This window comes from Cucumis melo, chromosome 10 (genome assembly GCF_025177605.1).
Source record: "Cucumis melo cultivar AY chromosome 10, USDA_Cmelo_AY_1.0, whole genome shotgun sequence".
Classification (NCBI taxonomy): Eukaryota; Viridiplantae; Streptophyta; class Magnoliopsida; order Cucurbitales; family Cucurbitaceae; genus Cucumis; species Cucumis melo.
This window is the reverse complement of record NC_066866.1, coordinates 3311179-3338953: the sequence shown is the minus strand read 5'-3', so window position 1 is coordinate 3338953 and position 27775 is coordinate 3311179. Positions and strand designations below refer to the sequence as shown.

General features: G+C 33.8%; 3 protein-coding genes across 8 annotated transcripts; 2 read left to right on the top strand and 1 right to left on the bottom strand.

Annotated features, from left to right (window-relative positions):
• The first annotated feature begins 1425 nt into the window (after window positions 1-1425).
• Window positions 1426-7059, top strand: LOC103489022 (probable alpha,alpha-trehalose-phosphate synthase [UDP-forming] 9). The gene is made up of 4 exons (XM_008448007.3): window positions 1426-1658; window positions 3425-5506; window positions 5596-5869; window positions 6196-7059. The coding sequence occupies exons 2-4, from the start codon at window positions 3522-3524 to the stop codon at window positions 6517-6519; spliced, it is 2583 nt and encodes an 860-aa protein (XP_008446229.2). The 5' UTR covers window positions 1426-1658; window positions 3425-3521; the 3' UTR covers window positions 6520-7059.
• A 1309-nt stretch (window positions 7060-8368) lies between these two features.
• Window positions 8369-21883, top strand: LOC103489023 (AP-1 complex subunit gamma-2). 6 transcript variants are annotated; one of them, XM_051091193.1, is made up of 19 exons: window positions 8369-8662; window positions 9658-9960; window positions 10116-10257; window positions 10656-10829; window positions 11200-11379; window positions 11915-12069; window positions 13048-13138; window positions 13614-13777; window positions 14548-14602; window positions 15036-15158; window positions 15287-15382; window positions 16388-16515; window positions 18723-18827; window positions 18961-19217; window positions 19480-19722; window positions 19807-19982; window positions 20628-20732; window positions 21257-21374; window positions 21494-21883. In XM_051091193.1, the coding sequence occupies exons 1-18, from the start codon at window positions 8631-8633 to the stop codon at window positions 21350-21352; spliced, it is 2625 nt and encodes an 874-aa protein (XP_050947150.1). In that variant the 5' UTR covers window positions 8369-8630; the 3' UTR covers window positions 21353-21374; window positions 21494-21883. The 6 variants fall into 6 exon arrangements, with proteins under 6 accessions (XP_050947150.1, XP_050947149.1, XP_008446232.2 ...); XM_051091192.1 differs by having other exon boundaries at window positions 21491-21883; XM_008448010.3 differs by having other exon boundaries at window positions 21476-21883.
• Window positions 21884-23791: 1908 nt separating this feature from the next.
• LOC103489027 (RING-H2 finger protein ATL46) lies at window positions 23792-25926 on the bottom strand. Its single transcript, XM_008448015.3, has one exon. It carries the CDS (start codon window positions 24981-24983, stop codon window positions 23904-23906), a length of 1080 nt encoding a protein of 359 aa, XP_008446237.1. The 5' UTR covers window positions 24984-25926; the 3' UTR covers window positions 23792-23903.
• Between the last annotated feature and the right edge of the window lie 1849 nt (window positions 25927-27775).

Sequence of the window (27775 nt, the reverse complement as noted above, 5' to 3'; positions counted from 1 at the left end):
AAAAAAATAATAAAAATCTATAACAAAATAATAATAGTAAAAATAGAGAGGCTAGAATTGAATCAATTCAAATTTTTAAAATTGTATCTATACAATTATTAAACTTGGAAATTTCAACACTTCTAGATTTACAATCTTAATTGTAGTAAGCTGTTGTGGAATAGTTAGCTAAATGTTGACGTGGAATATTGGTAACACCACCAATTTAATAACCATTCAATATAAGACACATAAGCATATAATATAAAAAGAAAAAAAGAAAAAAAAGCTCAATTGACTCATTATCGATACAATCAACTTTAAGATAAAAAGATTTAATTTCTTTTCACCTTACACAGAGAAAAGTTATAAAATGAACAATATAAAAACGAGCATATGAAACGTTTAGACAAGTAAATTAAACATTTTTTTTAATGGAATATTTGTAGATAGGGAAAACTTTAGGGCATTCTAGTCGCACCCATATTTGTGCGGATCAATCTGTACGGTAAGGATGATTATCGGTTGGTCTGACTTCGAATTATGAAAAAATCGACTGTCGGTTTAGTAAAGTGTCAAACCAACCTCGACATCGATGAGTTAGGATCAGTTAGTAGGTTGGTTTTGTCGGGTCGGTTTAAACACTTAAAAATACATTTAGGAAATTCTTGATTTAAAACTTTTCGAAACCGACCCCGATCGACTCTTCTCGTTTCTTAGACTGTTGATTTGGTTTTTCGATCTATCATGTTCACTCCTAGAGCACGAAACGAGAAACTGTCACATGACATTCTTAATGTCTTTTAAAAATCAATTTCTTTTCTAATTACTCTTTATATATTTTAATATTTTATTACGATCAAGTTGAATTAAAACGTGACCCAAACAAAATCCATATTATACTAAAAAAAACTTTTTGTAAGATGTGATTTATTTATCTTTTTATAGTACGTATAGTGATAGATCAAAACTTTAACCTTGAAATTACGTTATTGATTAGGGAATGAATATTTTCACGTGGATAAATGACTACATTACGATGGTACCAACTTGGATATAGTTAGGCAGCAAAAAGTTTCATAAAAAAAAAAAAAAGTCAAAATATTTCAAATATTTTCCCTTTTATTTATATCTATATATATATATATATTAAAAAAAAAGTGGACAATAAGTATTCATAAATGAGGACTACGTTTTGGGCAATAAAATCTGAGAATGCGTTTCTTACTTTAAAAAGTTTGAAAAGAAAAGGAAAAAAGAAAAGTTTGGATATTTTATCTTATCGGAAAAGAATAAGGATATGTACAAATAAAATAAAATCAAAAAAAGAAAAAAAAGGAAGCGGAAGGGTAATAAAGTAATTTAATCAGGAAAGTTGAAAATCTTTGCAATCCAATCCAAAGGAGAACGAAACCGAGAGGAAAAGGAGTTGGTCAAAAACTACGAGACTCGGCTAAGGGTTGAGCCAATGATAATTACAAAATTCTCTTTTGGATAATTATCGTATTTATTTATATACCTTTCTCTTTTTTCTAACTTCAATTCTTTCTTTTTTTTTTTTTTTTTTAAATTTATTTTTCCTTTTTACTCTCTTCTTCTGATGAATTGATCGATCGATCGATCAATCAAACAAACTACACCTTAGTTTTCTTCATCATCCTCTCCCGATCGCTTCAACTGTGAGTTTTTCGTCTCTGTTTTCAACAGTTTTTTTTTTTTTTTCGATCTGTTTATGGAGTTTTGGTTAATTAGTTACTTGGATTACTCTGTTTCTTCTATCTGGTTGTTGACGAACACGTATCAAGGAGAAAAACCGAATTTGATTTCATCTCTTTTTCTTCTTCTTCTTCTTCTTGTTTTCTGTGCCTGTGTGTGTGTGTGTGTGTGTTTTTTTTTTTTTTTTTTTTTTTTTTTTTTAATTCTTACAGGCTATAGCCAGATGTAGTTTGTACTTTATTTGGCACGACGTTATTGTTTTTCTTCAGTTGAGATGAGTTTTTATTTTCTTCCATATGGTTCTGACTTAAAAATAGAATACGTGCGAAATTCATTACGTTTTACTCTTTCTTTTGTGGTTTATCTGCAACCAAACGGCAGTTGGAAGCGTTCGATACGGTCGTGGAACTCTGATTTTTTCTGTTTAGGAAATGAAGTTTTTGTTTATGTGTGTATATATGTATGTGATTTCTTCTTCTTCATTTCATCTTGTGTTATCTGTGTTCGTTTTGGCTGGGAAATGTGTTTGATTAAATTGTGGTTTAGTTGTTTGTGAGGTTTGTGAATTTATTTTTATTTTATTTATTTTAAATTATTGTTTCTGGTTTGAGTTTCGTTTTCGGATTGTTCTTGATGTGATTGTGTTCTTTTTCACTGAGATCTAGAAATGTGGATGGTGAGTGGTGGCTTTTTCAATATTCTTGTTGTTTTCTTTGCTCTATTGGATATACAGACAGATGGTCACACACCTCACTAACGAAGCTTAAACTTCACGGTTCTTGATTTCGTAGTTTACAAATGTCGTAGATGATCTCTTCATTTTTTTGATTTGTTTTAAATGTTATTTATTAACGATCCTCAACATTTATCTATTTGGTCTTTTCGTTGAAATAAACTTTATTGGTGGATCGGACAGATTTACTGTGCGTATAGCTGGAAAAAGTAGTTGGCAGATTTTAATTGGATTCGAAATTCCTGATTGGAAGCTTGTTTTGTTTTCCCTTTTCTTTCTTCTTCCAGAAGAGTAAAGTTAATGCATGCATTATTATCTGCCAGCGAGGAAATTTTCCTTTGCTATATAATTACACAATTTTTTAAAAATAAGACTGCCTTGGAAATGAGTGACAGAGTAGTTCTAAGGATGAAGTGACTTGGAATGAATAATTGCAATCATCAATATATATGTGCCACTGTTTGGGATCATGAATGACTCCAGCCTGCGGCCTGCCTGTATAAGGGTTCTTCCAACGGTAAAACGCGTTGGGTTGTAGAAGTTTTATTATGACGAGTGGCTACCACAGGATTGTATTGTACAAGACTCCAACATAATAACGCCTTACAATTAGAAAGAATTTCCTACCCATGTATTGAAACATCAGTGCTTTTTAGCAAATTCATTTTTAAACTGGTTTTTATTATTAATATATTATATTGTTCTCTTTGTGAATGCTATATATTAATTTTTCTTGTTCCCCATTTTCTGATAATAATTAGCTAGTATAGTTTCTTCCATGGACTCCTGCTGTTTATTGTTACTTTGGTTTGTTTCAACTTCTTCACTCTGGCTGTTGTAATTGATCATTAGATATTGATTGCAGTTTCCTAACTCATTCAGTTCGTGCCTACTTGATTCTCTACCTGGGTGCTGAGAATTTCTTATCTAGCATGTTTTTCGATTCCAGTTTTTTAGTACGTACAGTTAGTTGAATTTTTGTTGTCCTTTGTACAGGTTTGAGGGTACTTGCACTTTACTTGCCGATCAAGTTCTTGTTTTTCTGGTTTCATCCGTATGATTGGATACTGAGAGGAAAATATTGAGGAAACTCATGGCATCAAGATCTACCGCTAATTTTTTGGACCTGGCTTCTGGAGATTTACTGGATGTTCCTCGTACACCCAGGTCCCTGCCACGGGTAATGACTGCTCCTGGAATTATTTCTGAATTAGATGATTATGGGAGTAATGACGGAGACTCGGAGTCTTCATCTGTATACCGTGAGCGCAAAATCATAGTTGCAAATATGTTACCTTTGCACGCTAAAAAAGATGGGCAATCTGGCAAATGGTGCTTCAGTTTAGATGAGGATTCAATTTTATTGCAGCTAAAGAATGGTTTTTCACCTGAGATGGAGGTTATATACATTGGTTCCCTCAAGGTTGAAATCGACCCCAACGAGCAGGAGGAGGTTGCTCAGAAACTGTTCGACAATTTTAACTGTGTACCTACATTTCTTCCTCATGATCTCCAGAAGAACTTTTATATTGGGTTTTGCAAACAGCAGTTATGGCCCTTATTCCATTACATGCTACCCATGTGCCCAGAGCATGGTGATCGCTTTGATCGGCAGCTTTGGCAAGCCTATGTTTCTGCGAACAAACTATTTGCTGATAAGGTGATGGAAATCATCAATCCTGAGGAAGATTCTGTTTGGGTTCATGATTATCATTTAATGGTTCTTCCTACATTTCTGAGGAAGCGCTACAATCGAGTTAAACTTGGATTTTTCCTGCATAGCCCGTTTCCATCATCAGAAATCTATCGAACTTTACCAGTTCGGGATGAGATTCTCCGTGGCCTGTTGAACTGTGATTTACTTGGTTTTCATACGTTTGATTATGCCCGTCACTTCCTCTCATGCTGCAGCAGAATGTTGGGCTTGGATTATGAATCTAAGCGTGGTCATATTGGACTAGATTATTATGGTCGCACGGTATATATCAAAATTCTGCCTGTAGGCATTCACATGGGTCGGCTGGAATCAGTGATGAATCTTCCATCTACATTTGCTAAAGTCAAAGAAATTCGAGATCAGTTCATGGGGAAGAAATTAATTCTTGGTATTGATGATATGGACATTTTTAAGGGTATAAGCCTGAAGCTTCTTGCTGTGGAACAGCTTTTACGGCAACATCCTGCGTTGCGAGGCAAAATAGTCCTGGTTCAAATAGTGAACCCTGCAAGGGGTTCGGGGAAAGATGTGCATGAAGCTCAGAAGGAAGCCTACCTGGCTGCAGAAAGGATCAATGAAGCTTACGGTTCAAGTAACTACAAACCAGTAATTCTGATTGATCGCCCCGTCCCACGTTTTGAGAAGACTGCTTATTATGCTTTAGCAGAATGCTGCATAGTGAGTGCTGTAAGGGATGGCATGAATTTGGTTCCATACAAGTATATTGTTTGTAGGCAATCAACTCCTCTCATGGATGAGGCTCTGGGCTTACAAATTGGTTCTCCTAGAACGAGTATGCTTGTGGTGTCTGAATTTATTGGTTGCTCACCTTCTTTAAGTGGAGCAATCAGAGTTAATCCTTGGGACATTGATGCTGTTGCCGATGCATTGGAACTAGCCATAACCATGCAGGAGTCAGAGAAGCAGCTGCGACATGAGAAACATTATCGATATGTCAGTTCCCACGATATTGGATATTGGTCTCGTAGTTTTATGCAAGATTTGGACAGAGCATGTCAAGATCACTATAGTAAACGGTGCTGGGGAATTGGTTTGGGTCTGCGTTTTAGAGTTGTTTCTCTTTCTCCTGGGTTTAGGAAGTTAACTATCGATCACATTGTCTCGGCTTATAAAAGAACTCATAGAAGAGCAATATTTTTAGATTATGATGGCACTATCATTTCACAAAGCTCTATAATTAAGACACCGAGCCCTGAAGTTATCTCAGTCTTGACTACTCTTTGCAATGATCCCTGTAACACTGTGTTCATTGTTAGTGGGAGGGGGAGAAGTTCTTTAGGTCAGTGGTTCGTCTCTTGTGAGATGTTGGGGATTGCAGCGGAACATGGGTACTTCATAAGGTATTTGATCGTAATGTTCTATTCATGCCAAACTTCTTGTAGTGCAAGTTTACTGGCGTCGAATTCTTAAGCTTCTTACTTTTTTGCAGGTGGGGTGGAACTTCAGAATGGGAAACTAGTCCACTGTCTTCTGATCTTGATTGGATTAAAATTGTAGAGCCAGTGATGAGATTATATACGGAAGCAACAGATGGCTCGTGCATAGAACAGAAAGAAAGTGCTTTAGTCTGGCATCATCAAGATGCTGATTCTGACTTCGGATCCTGTCAAGCCAAGGAATTGCTGGACCATCTAGAAAACGTACTTGCCAATGAACCAGCGGTTGTTAAAAGAGGCCAACATATTGTTGAAGTGAAGCCACAGGTAAAACCAACGTGTGACATTTTTAAGGTTAATAATTAAGTAACATAGCAATCAATACCTTTACAGAATTGCAGATATGGTAAAATTCATCGGTGATGATGATTGATAAACTCCTATACTAATAGACTCTTATTGGCATTATAGTCTATTATGAGATCCAATCTAAATTTCACTGTTTGTGCTTTTTTTGTTTTTTTTTATTCTTTTTATTTTTGCATTGTGCTATATCTGTTAATACTTTCTTTGAACGTGATATATATCTTATTAAAATTAGCATGCCTCCAGTGGAATACCTTCTTGAATCTTGAGCTGTTTGTTGCTCGCAGGGAGTAAGCAAAGGGTTGGTCGCAGAAAAGGTTCTCTCAAGAATGGTGGATAGTGGAAGACCACCTGATTTCGTGATGTGCATTGGAGATGATAGATCAGATGAAGATATGTTTGAGAGCATATTAAGTACCGTCTCCAGTCCTTCACTCCCTTCCGCTCCAGAAATCTTTGCCTGTACTGTTGGACGAAAGCCAAGCAAGGCTAAGTTTTACCTCGATGATACTTCCGACGTCGTAAAATTGCTGCAATGCCTTGCCTCGTCATCACGTCCAAGACCCCGACAACTACCACAGATGCGTGTTTCTTTCGAGAGTGTTTTCTAAATTGAGTTGCATCACTGGAGTGCTTGCTGCTTCTTCTTACACAGAATTTGATAGAAGCCAAACGAGTTGATGAAGGTAATTGGATAATCACTCTCTCAATCCACACTCATCCTTGCTTTCTTTCAAAGAATCCCGTGTGAGAATGACGTTTGGAGTTTGGTTATTATGGGCATGGTAAGGCCTTGCTGATGCAGTTTTATGCTCTTCTTAATCAGCACTTGAGCTGGTTTTTATTAACTTGGAAGAGGTATATTGGTGATTTTCGTCAATATTCTCAAGAACTAGAGTTTCCTTTTGTATATAATAACAGCATCATTTATTAACTTCTGACGCCCACTATAAGTTTGTCCTCCTCTCCATGAGATGGTGTCAAATAGTGGAGCGTTTTATACACTTTAGGGGGGGCAGCATTAACTTGTATAGGAAAAAAAACTCTTTCTTGTCCACATTGCATAAAGTCCGATTTGATGCTCATTTTTTTTCTTCTACATTGTGATTCTTTAGTTGCAAGCAGTAAATTACAGGTTCTTATTGTTGAAAGGCTTATGAGTTGCTTATTGTGTGCGTGATGATGTCTTTGCAACTTGCTTGGTGGAAGGTTAGAAGATGTCAAATATGTAATAGACATGCTCTTTCTTTCTTTTTTCTTTTACGTACCATTTGATTGACGTACATGATTTTTTATTCATGTTGAAAGTTTCTACACATGTATTTGTAATTTAATTTTGTTTGAAATGCTCAATGAAAGTTGCATGTTCAACTTTTTATTAATTTATAGGGATGGACATGAAAGATCGAAAAACCTAGTTGGTTGACTAAAATTGATTAAATTAAAGGTCATCACTCATAAATAAGGAGGGGTTCGGTATGTGACAATATTTTTCTTTTTAAATTTGAAGGCTTATGATCTATTTCAACTTATTGATGGAAGAATGGTCGATGTTGGTTTAAACTTTTACTAAACAAACTATAATTTGGTAGCTTGGTCAGAAAACCCAATGAATATAATTAACGAATCATTTAAAATAAAACAAGTATTACCAAGTACTACCAAGTAGATTTACAGATATCGTGGCAATTAAAGTAGTAAATAATAAAGAAAAATTTCATTAAGTGACAATTTTAGAATGGAATTTTACAACTTATTCTTTTCCATTTTTTCCTCCTACGTTTTTATTTGTACTTCACCGGTACCAACTTTTGTCCTTATAGTGCCTCCTCCGACGAACTTCCCTTCCTCCACTACTTTCAGGTTATAAATATAAAGGCTCATTCTTTGAAGACTTATGTCAACTCTTATTTGAATCAATTGAAATTCAATATTGTCTTAACTATGTTAATCAATTACTACCAAAATATTCAAGCAAAAGGTTATGATGATTGCTATTGTTGCAACCTATTTTATGCGGCTTGAATAGTGTGGCTTTGCAATCATATTTTTTCTTTCAATTTCAATTTCATGGTCCGGATTCTCATTCTTACAAAGACATTAACTAATCAAAAGACAACATCATGCACAATAATTTATAGGATCAATAACGATCTATAAAACATAAACTAATTAAAGAACTTAAAAAACAATTCAATAGAATTCACAAATTATTACAAATAAAACAACAGTTAGATATAAATCACAAAAGTAAAATTGAGATAATAAACGGCAAAGCAAACAAAAAAAAAAAGATAACGTTATATAAATACGTCGTCGTTTAGTTAAGAACTAGAAGCTAAAACTCCTCAAACCAAAAAGAAAATTATAAATTTCTTCAGTTAATTCTTTTTTTTTTTTTTTTTTTTTTTTTTTTTTTTTTTTAATTTTTAAAATTTGGTATATATTTTCTTAATTTTGATGTTCCAAGTTTTGATCACAACATCGAAGAGGAAGGCGCTCATCAGAAGTGGGGAAGGAGGAAGTCCGACACAAGCTCCATCAACATATCTTCAGATCCATACTTTCTTTACTTCCCTTCCCAGATCTCTCCACATACTCCTTCGGATCTCCAATTTCTTCTTCCACAACATTCAAATCGCTGCATATTCTTCCACACCTTTCTTCCTCCTTAATTCCGATCTTCTTCACATCTTTTCAAAGCTTCCACCCTCACTCAATCATGAATCCCTTCTCCTCAGGGACGCGTCTCAGGTCTGCTTTCTACTCTTTCTATTTCTTATTGTATTTGCACCATTTCCCGCTTTCTTGTTGTTTTCTTTCAGAATTGAATTTTCGTGTAATTAGACATTTCCTGAACAAGGAGTTTTAGCGTGTAACCGATTTCTGTGTTTTGACTTGGAATTTTGCTGCTGAAGTTTCATTTTCTCTTGTTAGGAATTGATAATGAGTTTTTAGGTTGAGTTTTCCAACAGCAGTGTTATGGTTCTTGGGTTTAATTTGTGGCCTCAGTCAATGGATTTAGGGGTGAGTACTGAGTCAGTTATTTGAATAAGGGGGTAGTTATGCGTAAGCAGTGAAGCGTGTTCTTTGAATCATCAGTCTCACTGTGGTTATGTACCTAGTAGAATTTCGGTTTATTTGTTCTCGTCCTCCATCTATTAATGAATATATGTTACCATCATAATGAAATGCCACACTTTTTCCTTTTTGAAGCTCTTTCTTCCAGTTTTCAATATCAGAGTATAAAATACATTCACAATTAGCAATGTCAGTTCTTTCATATAAAAAAGCAACGAGGTTTTCTTCTGATCCATGTCTCGGGAAGGGATGAAGAGTTTTAAGTATTTGATCTGGCCTGATGTGCAGATTTCATGAGAAATTTTCTGGATTATCAGTCCTTTAAGCTGTTGACATTTCTGTCAAATATAAGAATATTTTGTGGGTCTTCATGTTGCACTCCAATGTTTTAACTGTGCACTTACTATATACTACGCAGATACCGCTGCTTTGAGTTCTTAATTATAAATATGGTTTCCTTTATACTTTTAGTTTCTTTATGTTCTTATCATGCTTCGCCTTTTGGTCTGTAATTAGTTAATGATGTAAAGTTTGGTTTCTTATGTCAAGAAAAAAAATAATAGTAAATGAAGTAAATGGATGACATCTGTTTCATTGCTATCTTTTATATTCATCTTTAGCCAAAGGCTAACTTTGTCATATGATCATAACTTGATGTTTTAATACAGGGATATGATTCGGGCCATTCGCGCCTGTAAAACGGCAGCTGAGGAACGTGCTGTAATTCGAAAAGAGTGTGCTGCTATTCGAGCTGCCATTGATGAGAATGATCATGACTATAGGCATCGAAACCTTGCGAAGCTCATGTTCATTCATATGCTTGGTTATCCCACGCATTTTGGTCAAATGGAATGCTTGAAGTTGATTGCATCTGCTGGCTTCCCAGAAAAGAGAATTGGGTATCTTGGTCTCATGTTACTTCTAGATGAAAGACAAGAAGTTCTGATGTTGGTCACAAACTCATTAAAACAGTATCCATTCTTCATCATTTTCACACTATTAACCCTAAATCTTGATCACTTTTCTAGGAAGTTCATTTTTCTGAGAAATTTTTGAGGTATATTATCTGCATACACATTTAAGAAGGAAGATTTTAAGCTTTTGCATTTACCTTAATTGCTCTTAGAGATCTCAACCACTCAAACCAGTATATCGTAGGACTTGCTCTTTGTGCTTTAGGAAATATTTGTTCAGCTGAAATGGCTCGTGATCTTGCACCAGAAGTTGAAAGACTGTTGCAGTTTCGAGATCCAAACATTAGGAAGAAAGTGAGTGTTGCAAGTAGTCTGCAATGTTTTAATTAGAAACTCTCTGGTTTTAAAATAGGATGAATGGTAATGTGTTCAGTCTTCATTTTCACTCTTTGAGGATAAAAGTTTTGTTTTAGACATTCATGTTTGATGACCTTTTGCTTAATTATTGGAATACTTATTTGGGAAAAATATGTCTTCCATATCGATGAAGTACAGTTGATTTGGTTGTAATTTTTTGAACTTGTTTATGGTTTCCTTTTGTTACTGCTACTGTCTCTGTTGTCATTAATGAAGTAAAATAAGCAAAAAAAAAAAAAAAAATATTTTTGGAATTTTCTCAAATACTAGAAATGTTCTATCGCTATTTATCTGTTCTATTCTTGTAACTTGAGAGCAACTGATTGTGAGTGCAGGCAGCATTGTGTTCAATTAGGATTATAAGGAAAGTACCAGACCTTGCAGAAAATTTTGTTAATCCTGCTGCCTCCTTGCTGAAAGAAAAGCACCATGGGGTTATGATAACAGGAGTTCAACTGTGTACAGAGCTTTGCAAACACAGTCCAGAAGCCCTTGAATATTTTCGGAAGGTATTTTATCGTCCCTTTAAAGGTTCACGTGTTTGTTGATGCATGAATTGTTTATCCCGTCCTGATCATGGTGATTGACAATGCCAAGACTGCTGATATATTTTGTTCTTGCTGGATGACATGTACTATTATGTGTATTTGTTTGCAATGTTGGATGTGGTGTTGAATTGACATTGTTTTTTTATCATTTTCTTTCTCAATTGTAAGCAGTAGCTTATATAAAAGGTATACTAATTTAGCATTTTGCCATTTCTTTAAGATGAGCTTTTTTTTTGTTATACTACAATGTTTCACATTACATTGAAATGATGGAGCTATATGGTCTTGGTTTTTCTTTCTAACAGAAGAATTGTATTTTACCTCCATACAGAAGTCAACAGAGGCCATAGTCAAGACACTAAAGGATTTGGTTAATAGTCCATATGCCCCTGAGTATGATATTGCTGGAATAACGGACCCATTTCTCCACATCCGGATGCTTAAATTTTTGCGTGTCTTGGGCCAGGGAGATGCAGATGCTAGCGACTACATGAATGATATACTTGCACAGGTAAATTTTAGCCAGCTGCAAATGCAGCCTATATAATAGTATCATATTGTTTTCAAGCATTTTGCAGGCTATTTTACTGTAGAAAATAGCCATCTCAGATGTCTTCTTACTGACCTACAGCCTGCAGCCCCTGTTCATTTTTATTTCTAATTGCAAGTGTCCCTTGTCTTGTGGGAGGAAGCATCAGGCAAAGTTTTTAGATTTATGCTCTTATGAGAGTTAGCCAGCATCTTATCTAATTTTGGTCATACACAGATTGATTTTATTGCATTTCTTTTTCGTATCGTGTAAGAAAAACTCTGTTCTCTTAATTTATAGCTTAAGAATTTGATTTTGGCATAAATTTCAATGGCAAGTCAAATGTTGTTTCTTTGCTAAACCCTCACCCGGTTTTTGTTTATTTTATCTATATCATTGCTGGTTACCTTTTTCTTGATTCACACTGATATCTGCCAACCACTGGTTTGTTGTGACTTTTACTTGATAACCTTTCTCCTCTCCGTTTCCCATTTTAATTTGATGTGTTTTCTCTTAGGTGGCAACAAAAACTGAATCAAACAAAAATGCAGGAAATGCTATTCTATATGAATGTGTTGAAACTATTATGAGTATAGAAGATAGTGGCGGCTTACGTGTACTTGCTATCAATATCTTGGGAAGATTCTTGTCTAATCGCGATAACAATATCAGGTTTTTTTGATAAAACTTGAGCATTCTATTTTATTGTTTATTAAGTTATTTCACGAGAATTCTATTGCATATAGTGCATGAAATCAGGAAAATAATCATTTGGTTTCTTCTGCATGCAATATAGTGTAAGAATCTTTTTCTGATTCGGTGAAAAGCTTATAAAAGTATGAAATTTTGGAAGCCTATGAAAAAGAAATTTGAGTTAATGACAAGTGAGTGAGGTATAAAAAAAAAACTAATTTGAGTTTATGGGGCGGGGGGGTTGACAGGGATCCTAGGGAGTTATGGTCCCTTGTTAGATTTCATGTTTCCTTGTGGGCTTTATTCTAAAGGCACGATCTTGTATAGTTGGAGTCCCTTTGTGTAAAGGGAGCCCCCTTTTTTGTGGGCTTTGTTTTTTGTATGCCTGTCTATTATTTCATTTTTTCTCAATGAAAGTTGTTTTCATGAAAGAAAAAAACAAGACCTTTGTGTAGCAAAACGTATTTCCATAGACTTCATAGGGTATTTTTGTATTTTTGTTACTAAAGAGTCTGTAATTTCTCTTCTTCCAATCCTACACATCAGTGATTAATCATGTTATCCCAAGACATATATTTTTATATGCTTCCTCCTATTGGGTTCCACGTCTATTGTTTCCTTCCAAGGAAAAAAAAGGTTCCACAACCAGTATATGAAAAATCCAGCGAGTTTACAAGCTCAAAACGCAATATTTGGGCTAACAACTTAATCAAAGTGTAACTGTCTTTAACAAGAGGTTTTGGTATGTCACTATCGATATAACTGATTGAAATGAAGGTTATGAAATTAGGGCATTTCTAATGTTTGGCAGGTAGCCTAACTGTTCTTTGAATGCTTTTCTAGAACTTAATTTGCAATTGTTTAACCACAAAATATTCACCTATATCAGCTTAGTATAAAGGTTCTCAAGTTCCTTAGGTACACTAATCAACATCTTGCTCTTTGGATGTTTCTTAGATATGTAGCATTGAACATGCTTATGAAGGCAATCACAGTAGATGGTCAAGCAGTGCAGAGACATCGGACAACTATCTTGGAATGCGTAAAGGTACTTTGTATATCTTGTTAATTCACTTACTATTGTTATTTTTTAACTTTCCATGTTTGAAATATTTTTTCTTTGTTGAATTGAATGAATAATGACCTCTAACTCTTCCCATCGTTCTCTAATTGCACAGGCATTTTCTCATTAATAATTTATTAACTAGCTATGATTGAAGTGATGGGAGTTTGGGATAAAGTCACAAATTCACGTGTTTTTTCCCCTAATTTATTTTTTCCATTCTTTTGAGTATTTACTTGAAAACCTTTTGAGAACAACAGCCACTCTTTGAATGAACTGTGCATGGAACTGGAAATAGACCAACGGTGAAGTTTGGTACAGGTTATCGTTGGGGTAACATAGAAAATTTTGGATCAACTTCTAACTGATCATATCCTTCTTGATCGATTCCTGTGCAAATTTGTGGAGAAACTGGTCGATTGGGCATGCTTCAAAACATTATTGTTTTGTGTTGTCTCAGGATTCAGATGCTTCAATCCGGAAAAGGGCTCTTGAACTTGTTTACCTTCTTGTGAATGAGAGCAATGTGAAGCCTCTAACCAAAGAGCTCATTGAATACCTGGAAGTTGCTGATCAAGAATTTAAGGGAGATCTTACTGCAAAAATTTGCTCAATTGTTGCAAAGTGAGCTATTCAGTTCATGTTCTTTCCGATTCTACGCTTTTTTCTTGTCATATTTGAGTAAAAATGAAAGGAACAAGTGTACATTCCTTTGTTTATTGCAACACTCTCCTCTCTCCCTCATTCATTTTCTCAGTGTTGCTATTCTAGGAATTGTGTTTGGAAAGAAATAGGTGATCCATTGCAATGTCGGAAATTAGATGTTGAAATTTGGGATACTTAGTATTTTAAGCTTCTTCCGGTATTCTTGCCTATGTTACTTTTGTGATTACTCTCCTATATTTCATCAGATCCAAGATCTTGATTGTAACTTCATTGAAATTGGTGGGAGGTTTCATCTTCCTTTTCAATATTTCATTCTTCATAAAATTGGAAGTCAGTGGTTTCTTATAATGTCTAAAACGAGTCAATATTTTCTGATATCACGTGAAAAGATTTGCATTTTCATTCTTAGAGGTCGAGGTGATAGCAAGTTAAGCCAAAAGGAAGAAACTTGGTTCTAAGTGGATTATGATTTCTAAGTCTTAATAAAAATATTGATGTTCAATCATAATTTATATCTCAAAATTTTGTATTTTTTAAGTTTTCAGTTTCTGACTGATAGAACCATAAAGTTCTGCCTTCTTTTTCCATTTGTCTTTTGACTTGGGATAACCGAGTGGGCGAGTATTTAGGACTAGTTGAAAGTTACTTTTAACTTTTTCTCTTATATAGAAAAAAATAGAAAGCTCTCGAGGATGATGTTCTAATTAACACTTATCCTGATGTTGCAGGTACTCCCCAGAGAAAATATGGTACATTGATCAGATGCTGAAAGTTCTCTCTGAGGTATAGTTTGAATTCTCATCTGTATGTCTTCATAATCTCCTATCATTTAGATTCTTTAAATCGTTTCTCTTAGATATTCAAGGTCAATTTTCTTTTCTAGTTTGCTGAATGAACGTATCACAACTATTTATACAAGCACAATTTTCCCCCATAAAGAATGTGGTGTTCTATTTGCATATCACAAATTTCAAGTTACCCTCGATTTGAGATGTCGATGATACTATATTTGTTGAGTGCCTTGTTTCTTATCATTCAATTCCAACTCCTATTTTGAGTGTTCTCTTCAGTCTTCCATTTGTCATTACCTTTGTTTCCTTTTTCTGCGTGAATTCAATAATTTTTTTATCGATCGAAAGAGCTGATCGTACAAACCTGCCATCAAGATTCATATTCCCTTTGATAAAAACTCTGATACTTATGCATTGCATAGTAGGCTGGAAATTTTGTAAAAGATGAAGTATGGCATGGCCTCATTGTCGTGATAAGCAATGCATCTGACCTCCATGGGTATACTGTAAGGGCCTTGTACAAAGCATTTCAGATATCCAATGAGCAGGTATTATTGGTTCTTTTTTATTAGTAAACAGAAATTGTCCGCTCCCCCACCCCCACCACACACACACCCATCCCTCACACAAAATTTATAAGTGGCTGCCTTTATGCCAATGCTGACATGTTAAGCAGGAAAGCCTTGTTCGAGTGGCAGTTTGGTGCATTGGTGAATATGGTGACATGTTGGTTAATAATATTGGGATGCTTGATATAGAGGATCCCATAGTTGTAAGTACTCTTCCCATGCCCTTCTTTTCTATTTTCTTTTTTTTTTTCTTTTAAAAAAACTTTATTACTATTATTACTATTTTCTTTGATGAACATTTTACACAATTCTCTTAGTGATCCGCTTATGAAAAAGGTTTTCATTAAAGATGAAGGAATACAAAAGAGAACAAAAAATCGTCAGAACTTGCCTGGGAGCTTCCTCAAAGCACGCCCATGTGCCTAATACCTAAAAGAGGATAATTACTAATTGGAAAATTTGGTACATCCTGGCATTGAGGGGTTTTTTTTTTCTAGGTTCTAACGAACTCCTAACCAAAAGGGTTTTTATTATTATTTAGAAGATTTTAACCTAATAATTAAGGAACTAAATAAAAGGCACTGTTCCTTCAGTGGCATCTGATAGGTTTTGTTGAATGTTTGCTTACAACCGTGCTGAGTTTTAACTATTTATTACAGCTAATATAAACTAGTACTCTTACCTAAAAATATGTAATATAAACTAGTACATAATTTCTGATTTTACAACATTGCTAGAAAAATCTAAGGAAAAGTAATCCGTATGAAGTAGCCTGTTTATCTTAAAAAACTCTTAACTTTGAAGTTTTCACACGTGCATTTGTAAAAAATAAATAAATAAAGAATATTCAAAGGATATGAAAAACAAGTCCCAACAAGTTCATCCGTACTTTTATTGTCGTTACTTGCTAAATCAACTGCTAATTTGGAAGATTTCCAGAAAAGATATGCTAATCATTATAACTTAAAAGTACAACAAACGTCATAGATTTATTATTATATTTATTTATTTTGTTTTTCTATCTTCCCTTATTGATATATAGTGGACCAGTGGTCATGAATGGCCTAATCTCTTTCCTGGAACTAAGCCAATCCAATAATTTGTCTCATATCACTCTTCAGTTGCAACTTCTATTCTTATGTGGCTTGTTTTAGATTGTGTAATTTCTTTTATGGAACTGTTGAATCAGTATCAAAATCACTTTACAGGTAACAGAAGCTGATGCTGTGGACATTGTGGAAACTGCTATAAAACGCCATGACTCAGATCTTACCACCAAAGCAATGGCCATGATTGCTTTGCTGAAGCTCTCTTCTCGTTTCCCATCATGTTCTGAGTATGTGATTGCCAGTGCCATCATCTTTTTTCTGATATGAAATTTCCTCGTAATTTTTGTTAATTGATTTATTTCTCCAATTCTCGCTGCCTCCTAGTTAAAAGACATTTTAATTTCTTTGGATGAAAGGGATCTTCTGTAACTTGTACCTCATCCTCCGCTCCTTTACTTGGCTAAGTATAATAGCCACTCTGTTTGAAGAGCATCTCTTCGAAACCTTTTAATATTTTCAGGAGAAAAAATTACCCGAGGACATTGAAGGTGAGGGGTCCCTTTGTGTAAAATGATGATTAAACAAAACACCCCAATCTAAAGAACAGTAATAAAAAATATTGTGCAAGGGCAAAGAATGCAAGAGATTGAAATCCATGATAGATAGGCCATAAAAATTTTGGCACTCTCCCAAATTTCGTCCCTAAAGATTTTGAAAATGGGTGTTCTTGGGGGCTTAGTCCTTTTCTATTCTGTGGGTTTGAATGCTCTGCGGAGGGAATGCTATAAATTTTAGAGGGGTTGAGGGGCCTTTGGATGATGTGTTGGAGGTAGTGAGGTTTAATACCTCTTTATGGACGTTCATTTATCAGTCCCTTTGAAGTTATCGGGTTTGTCTTATACTTTTAGGATGGAGTCGTCCTTTTTTTAAAAAAATTTACGTAATCAACGACTTCTATTAGACAAAATAAAAGGAGGCATACAAAAAAAAAAGAAAAAAAAAAAAACCCCACAAAAAAGGGAAAGTCCCTCTACTTTATGCACAGATATTAAAACTTCATTAACTTCAAATGGGCTTAATTTGAATCAGTAAGAAAAGTCAGCTGTCGGCAGTCTCAACTGGCTTGAGAATTCCTATCCCCAAAATGGCCATAGGATGGACTCTTTAAATGACCTAGTTCTTATAAGATGACCTCCTAAGCATGTTTCAACTTTCAGTAATAAATTATAATCTCCGCTCAATAATCTGAGCTTGAAAAGAAACTTAAGGATTTTAATTTTCCCTTCAGGAATTAAGGGAGAAGGATGCTTTTTCAGATATATCCATAAGGTAGCTCGCTGACCATGTTTGCAGTCTTGGGTTTGTATTATGCATATCCCAAAATGCAAGCCAAAGAAAACTCCTGCTTAATAATTGGATCAGTGTCGCAGAGAGCAAAAAAAGAACAAATATTTTTTTCTTCATCAACTATGCTTGTAATGGAATGTAAGAGGCATTAAGATATTAGTTGGGTGTTCATTGAATCCCAAGGTTCAATTTTGTATTATCATTCTTTAGGATTCTCTTTTATTACGTTGAAGAAGGCGCTGGGGAATTATTTAGCCTTGGAAGATAGTTCCTCTTAATGGATTTCTAATTTCCACGCCCATATTTTCCACACTGACAGGAGCTTGCTTGCTGATGCATTGGTGGTTTTCACTACTTTTTTTTTTTTTGAAAAAGTGGTTTTCAGTGCTTAATACTTCTCACATTACTGAAACAACTTCACAGTAAATCTTTAAGAAAAAAATTTGGATGCATCCTATGCTCCCCATCTCTCCACCACACAATAAAATTATCAAATATTTTTTTTAAAGCTTTTGTTTTTGTGTGGTGGAGAGATGGGAAGCATATAAGAGGATGCACCTAATCATTGCCCGATGTTTAAATGGCCATAACCCTCGATCTCCTAAATACACCATTGAGCACTGAGGCTTTAGGCAAATCGATGTGGGCTCTTGCTGAATAAAGTTAAACAATAAATCCTGCTCCCATTAACAATGCAGAAATTATATTGCACGAGTCAAAGTATTCTCAATGGAAGATTGTTTGATTTTCCAAGTTTAGTCAGTTTTCAATCTGTTTGTTAGTTAGAAATAAAGTATTACTCGTCACATATAAAATGTACACTATTATAAGAAAAGATGCTCAGAAGAATACGATAAGAATACACTAGAGAATGGCCTGTATTACAAAGAGTGGTTAGAGACCAGCGATCAATGAAATGAAATTTACTCTGTTATTCAAGAAATTTCTCTTCTGACCCTTCAATTAAAGAATTACGTAATTATATAACAAAACTATTTATTTATTTTAAAAAAGGGAAAAAATTACTTTAAACTGGCAATCCACATTTTGCATGAGACATCATTTATGTGTTTATTGAGACAGTTTTACAAATATTTAGCTATTTATTTTGTGATTTTGATTGAAATCTTTTGATCATTATTTGCAGGAGGATCAACAATTTAATTGCTCAATATAAAGGAAGCCTTGTGCTTGAGCTGCAGCAAAGATCCATTGAATTCAATTCCATCATTGCAAGTCATCAGAATATGAAGTATGTATTAGCGTGGTGTTTATTCTTTCCCCTTATGAAATTCCCAAATTTCATTAAAGGGAAGAATTTAACTTTATGCATCGATATTAGAGCTTCATTAAATATTACAGAGCTGATGGACGCACATCTTCAGGTCTGTGTTGGTTGAAAGAATGCCAGTTTTGGATGAGGCAACGTTCATTGGAAAAAGGGCTGGTAATATTCCAGCATCACTATCGACTTCCAATGGGGCTGCAATTAACCTGCCAAATGGAGTTTCCAAATCTGCCGCCCCTCTCGTCGATTTGCTTGACCTAAGTTCGGATGATGTGCCTGTGCCTAGCTCTTCTGGTAGTGATTTTATTCAGGATCTTCTTGGGCTTGATTTGTCCGCAGCTCCAGAGCAACCTGGTTAGTCTTGAAATTGTACTTTGCATCAAGCGGCTGTTTCCATTTTTTTCAATTTAACCCTTTAGGATTTTCAAAATCTATACTTTTGTTTTGTTAATATCTGTGTGCATAACTTTGTTAATATCTGTGTGCATGTTTTACTTCTATTGTCGTATCATAAAAGAACTTCTGTTTGAATGTTATAAAACTTGTCAAATTTTTCTTCATGGATAGATCGAACATTAACCTTTATTTTTTGTTTGGAACCTTCCAATATTTTCAGGAAACAATCTAGCTCCAAAAAGTGGAACTGATGTTCTATTGGATCTTTTGTCTATTGGAACAACACCGCCTGTACAAAGTACTGCATCTGCAACTGACATATTATCCAATCAAGAAAAATCACCTACTTCTCAATTGGATGGACTCTCCTCTCTTTCTCCTCTTCCAGCAAGCAAATTTCCTGCTGCTGTATCACCTACAATAGATTTGTTGGGTGGATTGGCTCCTAACGTGGCTAGCGCAGGTGGTAAAATTGTCATTGGTAGTTGGAATTTCTTTGGTTGACAGGAATCTTGCCAAGATTTTGATAGGTTTCTATTTTGTCCAGATGAAAATGGTTCAGTTTATCCATCTATAGTTGCATACGAGAGTGGATCACTGAGAATAACTTTTGACTTCTCTAAGACAGCTGGGAGCCCACAGACAACGTTGATCCACGCCACATTTAAAAATTTATCTCCTAATATCTATTCAAATTTTATTTTCCAGGCAGCAGTTCCAAAGGTAAAAAAGTGATATCAATGAGTAATCTAATTCACCTTGCAGCTACTTTTTTAGTTCATAATTAAGGTATTTCATAAGTATTTTGTTTTTTCAAAGATGAAGTGTTTTAAACAGCCACATACTGTTCTCTAATTTTAATAAAACAAAAACACCTTTTAAATGTTGGGTAACTTTCAAATTTTCAAGCAAAATTTCGAAATCTATATTTTCTGAACTTCTGGATTTTGGCAAATATTTCACAATGTTGAAGCACAAGCAAAAAAATTGCTAACATTCCTACTTCTCAAAACAGAAAACATAAAACAAAATGGTGGCATGGAATCGGCTGCAAGCCTTATTTCGCCTTTTAGTTATATATAGATATATACATTAAAATTCAAGTGCTTCTTCCTATTCTTCCTGCCTTATGACTTGGTAGATTTTGAGGTTATGATTGTGAAGTTGCCTTATTTTATAGAATCTCGATCCATGCCTTTTTGCAAACTTGTCATATGCACTTACTGTTGTCACATCCACATGCACGAAATTAAATATTCAAATTAGTGTGTGTAGTAGTCTATCATACCATAATAGGCGCTTACCTTGTATCTTCTTTAGTATTTCTTTCACAAATAATTCTGACATTTGTACGCGACTTTCAAACAGTTTCTTCAACTGCATTTAGATCCGGCTAGCGGTAGTACTTTGCCTGGAAGTGGTAATGGGTCTATCACACAAAAGTTGAGGGTGACTAATAACCAACATGGAAAGGTATCGTTCTTTTGCAATCTCCGGAATTCAGTTTTTGATATTTTTAGAATTGTAGTGCGCTCCATTGCAGTCGAATGACTTCTCTATGGATCTGTTTATTTATTTTATATAAAGAATCTGCAGCAATAGTTTTTCATTTTTTTCTCCAAAAGTTTAATCTGAGTACTTATGATATATTAAGAATATGAAAGCATAATGGGTTGGGGTAGTGGTAGAATTGGGAGGATGGGTTAATAAGTCATGAGTTCAATCCATGTTTAGGATTTAATATTTATTTTATATGAAGGGTGTCTCGTGAGATCAGTCGAGGTGTGTAAGCTAGTTTGGATACTCATGGTTTTAAAAAGAAAATATATTAAGGATATGAAAGAACTCTGGGACAGTTACCTGCTTTTTATTAGAATATCACTGCAGGATTTTTGTAGACACGTCCAATTTCTTACCCAAAAATTTGATACTTGTTCTCCCTTTTTCCCTCCTTGTTAATATCATTACGGGATAATTTAGAATATTCTTATTTTCAGAAACATCTTGTGATGCGCCTAAGAATAGCGTACAAGGTGGATGACAAAGATATTTTGGAGGAGGGTCAAGTCAGTAATTTCCCTCGTAACTTGTGATGTTGAAGAAAGTGTAAAAATGGTAATAAACTGCCCCCCCAACTCCCCCTCCCCATTCGTTCTTCATTTTGTTTGTAACTTTAATTTTCTAATTTTATTTTTTTCTATCCAATCAATCTGAAGGGTTTTGATTTGCAGCAGCGCCATTGATGGCTGATTTTGCTTGCCTGGGGTTTCTATACAAAATCCAATTAACATCACTATGGAGACCCCCATCTCTCTTGTTTCTGAATCTCTTGTCAGAGTGGGTTGGTTTGTACATTATTTCAAGTTATTGTAAGAGGATTTTGCTTATAAATTTTTTGTCTTGCATGAAGAAATGGGGAAAAGGCTCAAGTATGTGTTGCATTAAAGAGATTGGGAGGTACTTCTTACTTCTTGCCATGCCACTTGTTTTGTAGTTTTTACTGTCTAGCATTATCTTTTTCAACCACAGTCACTGAGATAAATGAACATCATTGCCAAAACCTTAAAAAAGAAAAGAAAAGAAAGGAATTCCATTCTATTTGTTTATTATTATTATTATCATCATCATTATTCGTTTTCTTATCGAAAGATAAGCTTTATAATGCTTTTGTCTTCTTTTCCATGCTTTTGCCTTCTGTAAGTTTCTAGGAAATGTGGATGGGAGAATATGAATGTGATGTAATTCTCGAGTTCCTTTAGCTCTCTCTTATTTTGGACCCTTTTTCTCCCTAATAATACCATTTTTATGTTTCGAATTCTTAGTTAATTATACATATATATTGTAATTAAATTCCCCACAGATCTCGAGTTTCTCATCTATCTGTGGATATATATATATATTTTAAGTAGTAGGTTTAATATTGATGTTGAAGCTACCAACTACGATGTGATTGAATATATTACAGTTTCTTTTTCCTTTCTTCTTTGCATGGATGTATTTTTGTCCTTTTTTTAAAAAGTGCTTTTTTTTCTTTAAGGATGATAGAATTTTAGACAATGGCGAATTACGTTTCTATATCTTAAAAGTTCAACTTTTCAATATTTTATAATTAGATGACACCTTATCTTTGCTTCAAATGAACAAACTGTAATAGAATGGTTCGCTTGCGTGAGGTTCTTTATTATTTTATGTTGTTTTATTGGAGTCTGTTAGCATGACAACTTTCAACACTCAAGACTAAGTCTAGTTCAACTTGAACCTTGATTTATGCATCTAAATCTATTCATTGTAAAAATAAATAAATTAGTAAATTAGTCTTATATGATTTTCAAACAAACAAATTAACATGTACATTAGTAATGTATATTTATATTAGTATGTTTGATGTTGAATACATAAAAACATCATAATATCAAAATGAAACTATGAACAAACATAACATATAATTGAGGTTAAAAAATTGGTTAAAATAGAAACATGAAAGGAGCCGATGTCACCGCCATTCCAAAAAAGCAGGTCTTAAATAGTGGAATTTATTAGAAGAATACGAACACAGGGAAGACTTTGTTGGTTCGAACTCATTCATTCATTAAATGACGGGAAATTCATTAATTATATCACGAGCAAAAAGCATGTCTTTCTTTAACAATCACTTTCTTTAAATTCTCATACCATTTTTCACCTACCCTAATTCAATTGGTGGGTGGAATTTATTTGAATTTATAACATTAGCCCAAGTAGTTTTTATCGAGACACCGGTAGAAGTCTCAAGTCACTAAAGACCTATCGATTTTATATATCTATAATTTTGCTATATTTTAAATATTTTCATTAGTTTTGTAGGTAATTACACTATATTGCACTTTTAGAGTTAATAACTAAATATATAATAGCATTTTTAAAGAACTACAAAAAAACCCATCCATAGAATTCAATAAATGATATAATCTATTACTAGTATACTACTATTAATGATATTATTTAATTACAATTGGTAGACTTTGAGAATTAAATCTAAATCAAACAAATACTTTGAGCAATACTTGCATCCGCAATTGCGAATGTTTCGATAGTTATTAAACATTATAGGGGATGCAAAATTTTGAATTCACCGTCACATTTCAATAATTCTCTCCATTATGATCTCTCCCTCCCATAAAAGAGTAGTTGGTAGATCAAGGAAAAATAATCAAATCATTTGACCTTTTGCCTATAATTAAAAAGAATCGTATCTCTCAAGAAGTAATGACATAACTTTTTAGGCTTGAAAACAATCTTTGCGTCCAATCCTGTCCATGCTTGATCATAAGTTAAGAGTTAATTTTAATGGGACCTTGCAATAATAAAGAAAAAGCAATTCCCATTATCTTCCTCAACTATTATTCATAAACCATCTGATTTTGTCTTAGAGAAGAGAGCATTATGAAATGAACTGCCAAAGAAAAGCTCACCATTGCATTTAAGGGCAATTTTGACAGATAATAGAATAGAAAGCAAATGTGCTTGGTAATTCTATAAACAAATGATAATCCTGACGTTAAAGATTTGTTTCATTACCATTTTTCTAATAAATGGGGTCGTAATTCATGAAGAAAGTACAAAAATACAGTAAGAAGATCTCAACTTGACGTATCTGAAGATTAACTAGCTCGAACATGGCTGTCGAGACTTCTTGGACCATAACCAGATTTTTGAAACAGAAAAGCTTTCGTTTTTACTTCCAATGTTAATCTTCTTCCTTTCAGCATCATCATCATCATGATCAATTGGGCAATTCCCAGTTTGTGAATCTCTTATTACTTTCACAAATCTCATACTTCCCCCACTGATTCGATTACTCGTATGCAATGCAACTTGCAACTCTGATTCAGCCACAATATACTGATAGGACCCCATTGAATAGCATCTTCTTGCATTCAAACTACTACTGCTAGTTTCTCCCTCCCCTTTCTCTAACCCTCTCAATCCACCATTATTTAAGTTCCTAAATTTGCCAAGTCTAATTGAAAACACTCTCTTTTCACCAATAATGTCACTCTCTGGAGCTTTTTGAGCTGTAAGAATACCAAATCTTCCATTCTCAGTAGACTCTTCAGTTTCTTCTGAATCTTCAAAACCATATACAGGGTTTTCTATGGCAAGCACAGGTGATTGAATGTGAAGGGTCCCTCTACAAAGAGGGCAAGTTGAATTAGAAAGCAACCATGTGTCTATACAATCTATGTGAAAAGCATGACTGCAACTAGGGAGCAATCTTAGCTTGTCTAGTTCTGAAAATTCACAAAGACATACAGCACAATCAAATGGTTCTTTTAAACCCACTATCTCTTTGTAAAGGAAAACAGGGAGAGCATCTATGAAGGCTTGATCTAAACCTGAATCATGAAGATGGAAGAGCTGTTGTAACTGTCTTTGAAAAGCAGATGATGATTCAGACAATTCTGGGAATCTATTGCTATTTGATTCAGATATTGATGATGATGAGGAACGTTGCTTTACAAGTAATCTGACTAGCAAGTGAAGAAGACCGGATATGAAAAGGAAAAGAGCCAGAATAACTATAACTAAAAGAACTGCAGGGCTTATTTTACTGCTAGAGGAAGTGGATGGAGGAGTTGGTTCTAGTTTTTGGTAGTCAATGTCATAAGCTAATGAAGAAGAATGCAAGGGAGAAATTGAGGGACTAACAAGAAAATCTCTGGTTTGAGGATGAATAAGAGACATTTTAAAATACCAACATAATTACTTCCCAACCGCAATTTTTCCTTCCATCAAACACTGAGCCAATTACTTGAAATCCTTCTAATAACAGTTATCTTCTGCCTTGTTTTCCTCTAAGCCAAAGAACTTCTTGCATGGAAGCGAACAAGCAATTGACAAGCTATATATATATATACATACACACACACATATATATATATTGGACTTTCAAGAAAGACAATTCATATATAGGTAATGAAAATCAACCGTGAGAATGAGAATGCTAGACTACAAACAGAGAATTTTCACTACCCAAAGCTCCTAAACTTCAGTTCAAGGTCAAATTGGAAGTGGAAAACTTGGTATTCAAAATAAATGAAGAGGCCTTGCCATTTACCTACCTGGGGCATCGGGAAATCGACTAGAAATGAAGCTGGAACTGCATGAGCGATATGATTCATGGAGTTTGGAGAGAATCCCGATTGCGGTGGCTCAAAGACATAGCATTGGAAGGAGAAGAAGAGAGAAATGGGTCATTGGGGAAATGGAATCAGATGGGTGAATGAAGGTCTTACAAGAGTATGAACTTCAATGGAATGGCCCAAAATTGGCACTGAAATCAAGTGGTTTGGTTGAGTGACGAAGCCCCAGGTGTGAAAATGTTAGGACCTTCCAGAAAGGAAAAACGATGGCCGATGGGTCGGTGTTTAGTAGTCTGTTTGGGACATCGTTTTGAGTATCCACCGACGTGGTTTAAATTTTGATTTTGTTCGCGTGTGGAATAGGAATTAGCCAAGAACGAGAATACAATTACAACCATTCCCAAACAACCTTCAAAGGTTTTTAATTATCTTTTTCAAAATAATTTATTTTTGCCCATTATGTTATATAAACTTTTGTGCCTCAAAAAATTATCGCATCTAATTTTGTGTATCATTTTCGTCTTTTTTTTAACGGTAACTTCTTTGAATACAACTAAATTTCTTACACATCTAATTTTGTGTATCATTTTCGTCTTTTTCTTAACGGTAATTTCTTTGCATACAACTAAATTTCATACAGATAGATATCAATAATCTTCTTTCAATATCTATAATTGTTTATTATCGATAAAATCTAAAACTTTAGTATATATCGTAAATATCTTCGATAGTTTTATCATTTACATTTATTTTTTTAATTTTTAATAATAGAAATATGTTTGAACAATTTAAATCTTTAACTAATAATTGTATGAATTTAAACATCGATATTTCATAAATACCCTAAATTTTCATATATATGTCAACTAGACCCTAAATGTAATAAGTATATCCAAATAAAACATGATTTAAATTAATAGTCATAAAAATTTAAGACAAACCATATTTAATGGTCACTAAAAGGACAAAATTAAAATAGATTAACAGACATAAGGAAACTACACTCCAAAACTTAAAAAGATTTGAAACTTAAACACATACTATTATAACTTAGATTATAATAACGAACTTAAAGTACTATTTATTTTCTTTCTTAATTATATTTATATTTATATTATATATATATATATATAAATTGAATCTTTATTATAAATGGTTGGTATGATTTGAATTATATACTAATAGAAACAAGAGTCCCTAGTAGTCAATTTCTAGGTCTAGCATATAAATTTTTGTACTAAATATGCACCATCTTATACTATTTTAATTTCATTTTTTGGCAATCCAATCCAAAAACATAAATTAGTTGATGAAATATGCTAAGTGTAGTTTTATATAGGAACAATGAATCTCAACATTGTAAGTATATTTTGAAATATAATTTTGTTCCTAAAAGTATAGTTTAAAGGAACCATGAATCTCAAAATTGGAATCAACTTGTTCTAGAAACTCAATTCATTATTTTAACTTAAGTATAATTTAACTCAATTCATTCCGAATCGTTAAATTTCAACCTTCCATAGACGTTACCTTAAAAAAAAATAAAAAAAAAAGACCTTGAAATAAAACATGAAAATTTGCACTAAATTCATGGATTGGAAAATTAAATTGGTTAGAAAATTAGTACATAGAAATGATATTAAATATGGAAAAGAAAGTGCGAAAAGTCATAAAGCTAAGCATTCTATATCCACTTACGAGAAGTAATTTTGAGATACTTCAATCAACACCCCATTGTGTCTCTTAATTTTGAAACACCAATACCTTTTGTCCTCTCCCAAAATTTTCTTCCACTTTTTTCCATTTATTTTTTCACTTCCAGATATTTTAATTTCTTCAAATTTCTTTTTCAAAATGAATGTATATATCTTATAATATATATATATGTATATATTGTGGCTACAACTCAACCACCCCACTTCTAAATCTCACTTATCTTTACACACTCACATCTCTCAATTTCTAATGCTTTAAATGCACAAATTAAGATTCAAAATGTTTCTTCAATGTCCAACCGTAACAAGTGAATTATTAACCATAATATGTGTTATATAATACCAAAGTTTATAATTTTACAACAAAATTCTCAAATACAATACCAAATTGAATATTCATAATTAAGTTACCCACTCAAAATCCATACCTCAATTTATTAAGAGTATAATATCTAAACACTCCATCCACTCAACAACTTGAACATAAAATTAAGACAATAGGTAAAGATAGATAAATTTTATATAATATCTAAAATAGTACCATATAAAATTAATGGTATAGAAGAGAGAACCTTGAATTAATCTTAGTTAGCTAAATGAGGAAGAAATTGGTAGGTAGATATCATTTAATCATGTGATATCTACACATAAACAAACAATACATACATCATCCCACACA

Coding starts and splice junctions, on each gene's coding strand:
- LOC103489023 (XM_051091191.1), top strand. CDS start 8,631: ATGAATCCCTTCTCCTCAGGGACGCGTCTCAG. Junction 15,383..16,387: donor ATATAGAGGATCCCATAGTT/GTAAGTACTCTT, acceptor ATCACTTTACAG/GTAACAGAAGCTGATGCTGT. Junction 19,723..19,806: donor TCCTAACGTGGCTAGCGCAG/GTGGTAAAATTG, acceptor TATTTTGTCCAG/ATGAAAATGGTTCAGTTTAT.
- LOC103489027 (XM_008448015.3), bottom strand. CDS start 24,983: ATGTCTCTTATTCATCCTCAAACCAGAGATTTTCTTGTTAGTCCCTCA.
- LOC103489022 (XM_008448007.3), top strand. CDS start 3,522: ATGGCATCAAGATCTACCGCTAATTTTTTGGACCTGGCTTCTGGAGAT. Junction 5,507..5,595: donor GAACATGGGTACTTCATAAG/GTATTTGATCGT, acceptor ACTTTTTTGCAG/GTGGGGTGGAACTTCAGAAT. Junction 5,870..6,195: donor TTGTTGAAGTGAAGCCACAG/GTAAAACCAACG, acceptor TGTTGCTCGCAG/GGAGTAAGCAAAGGGTTGGT.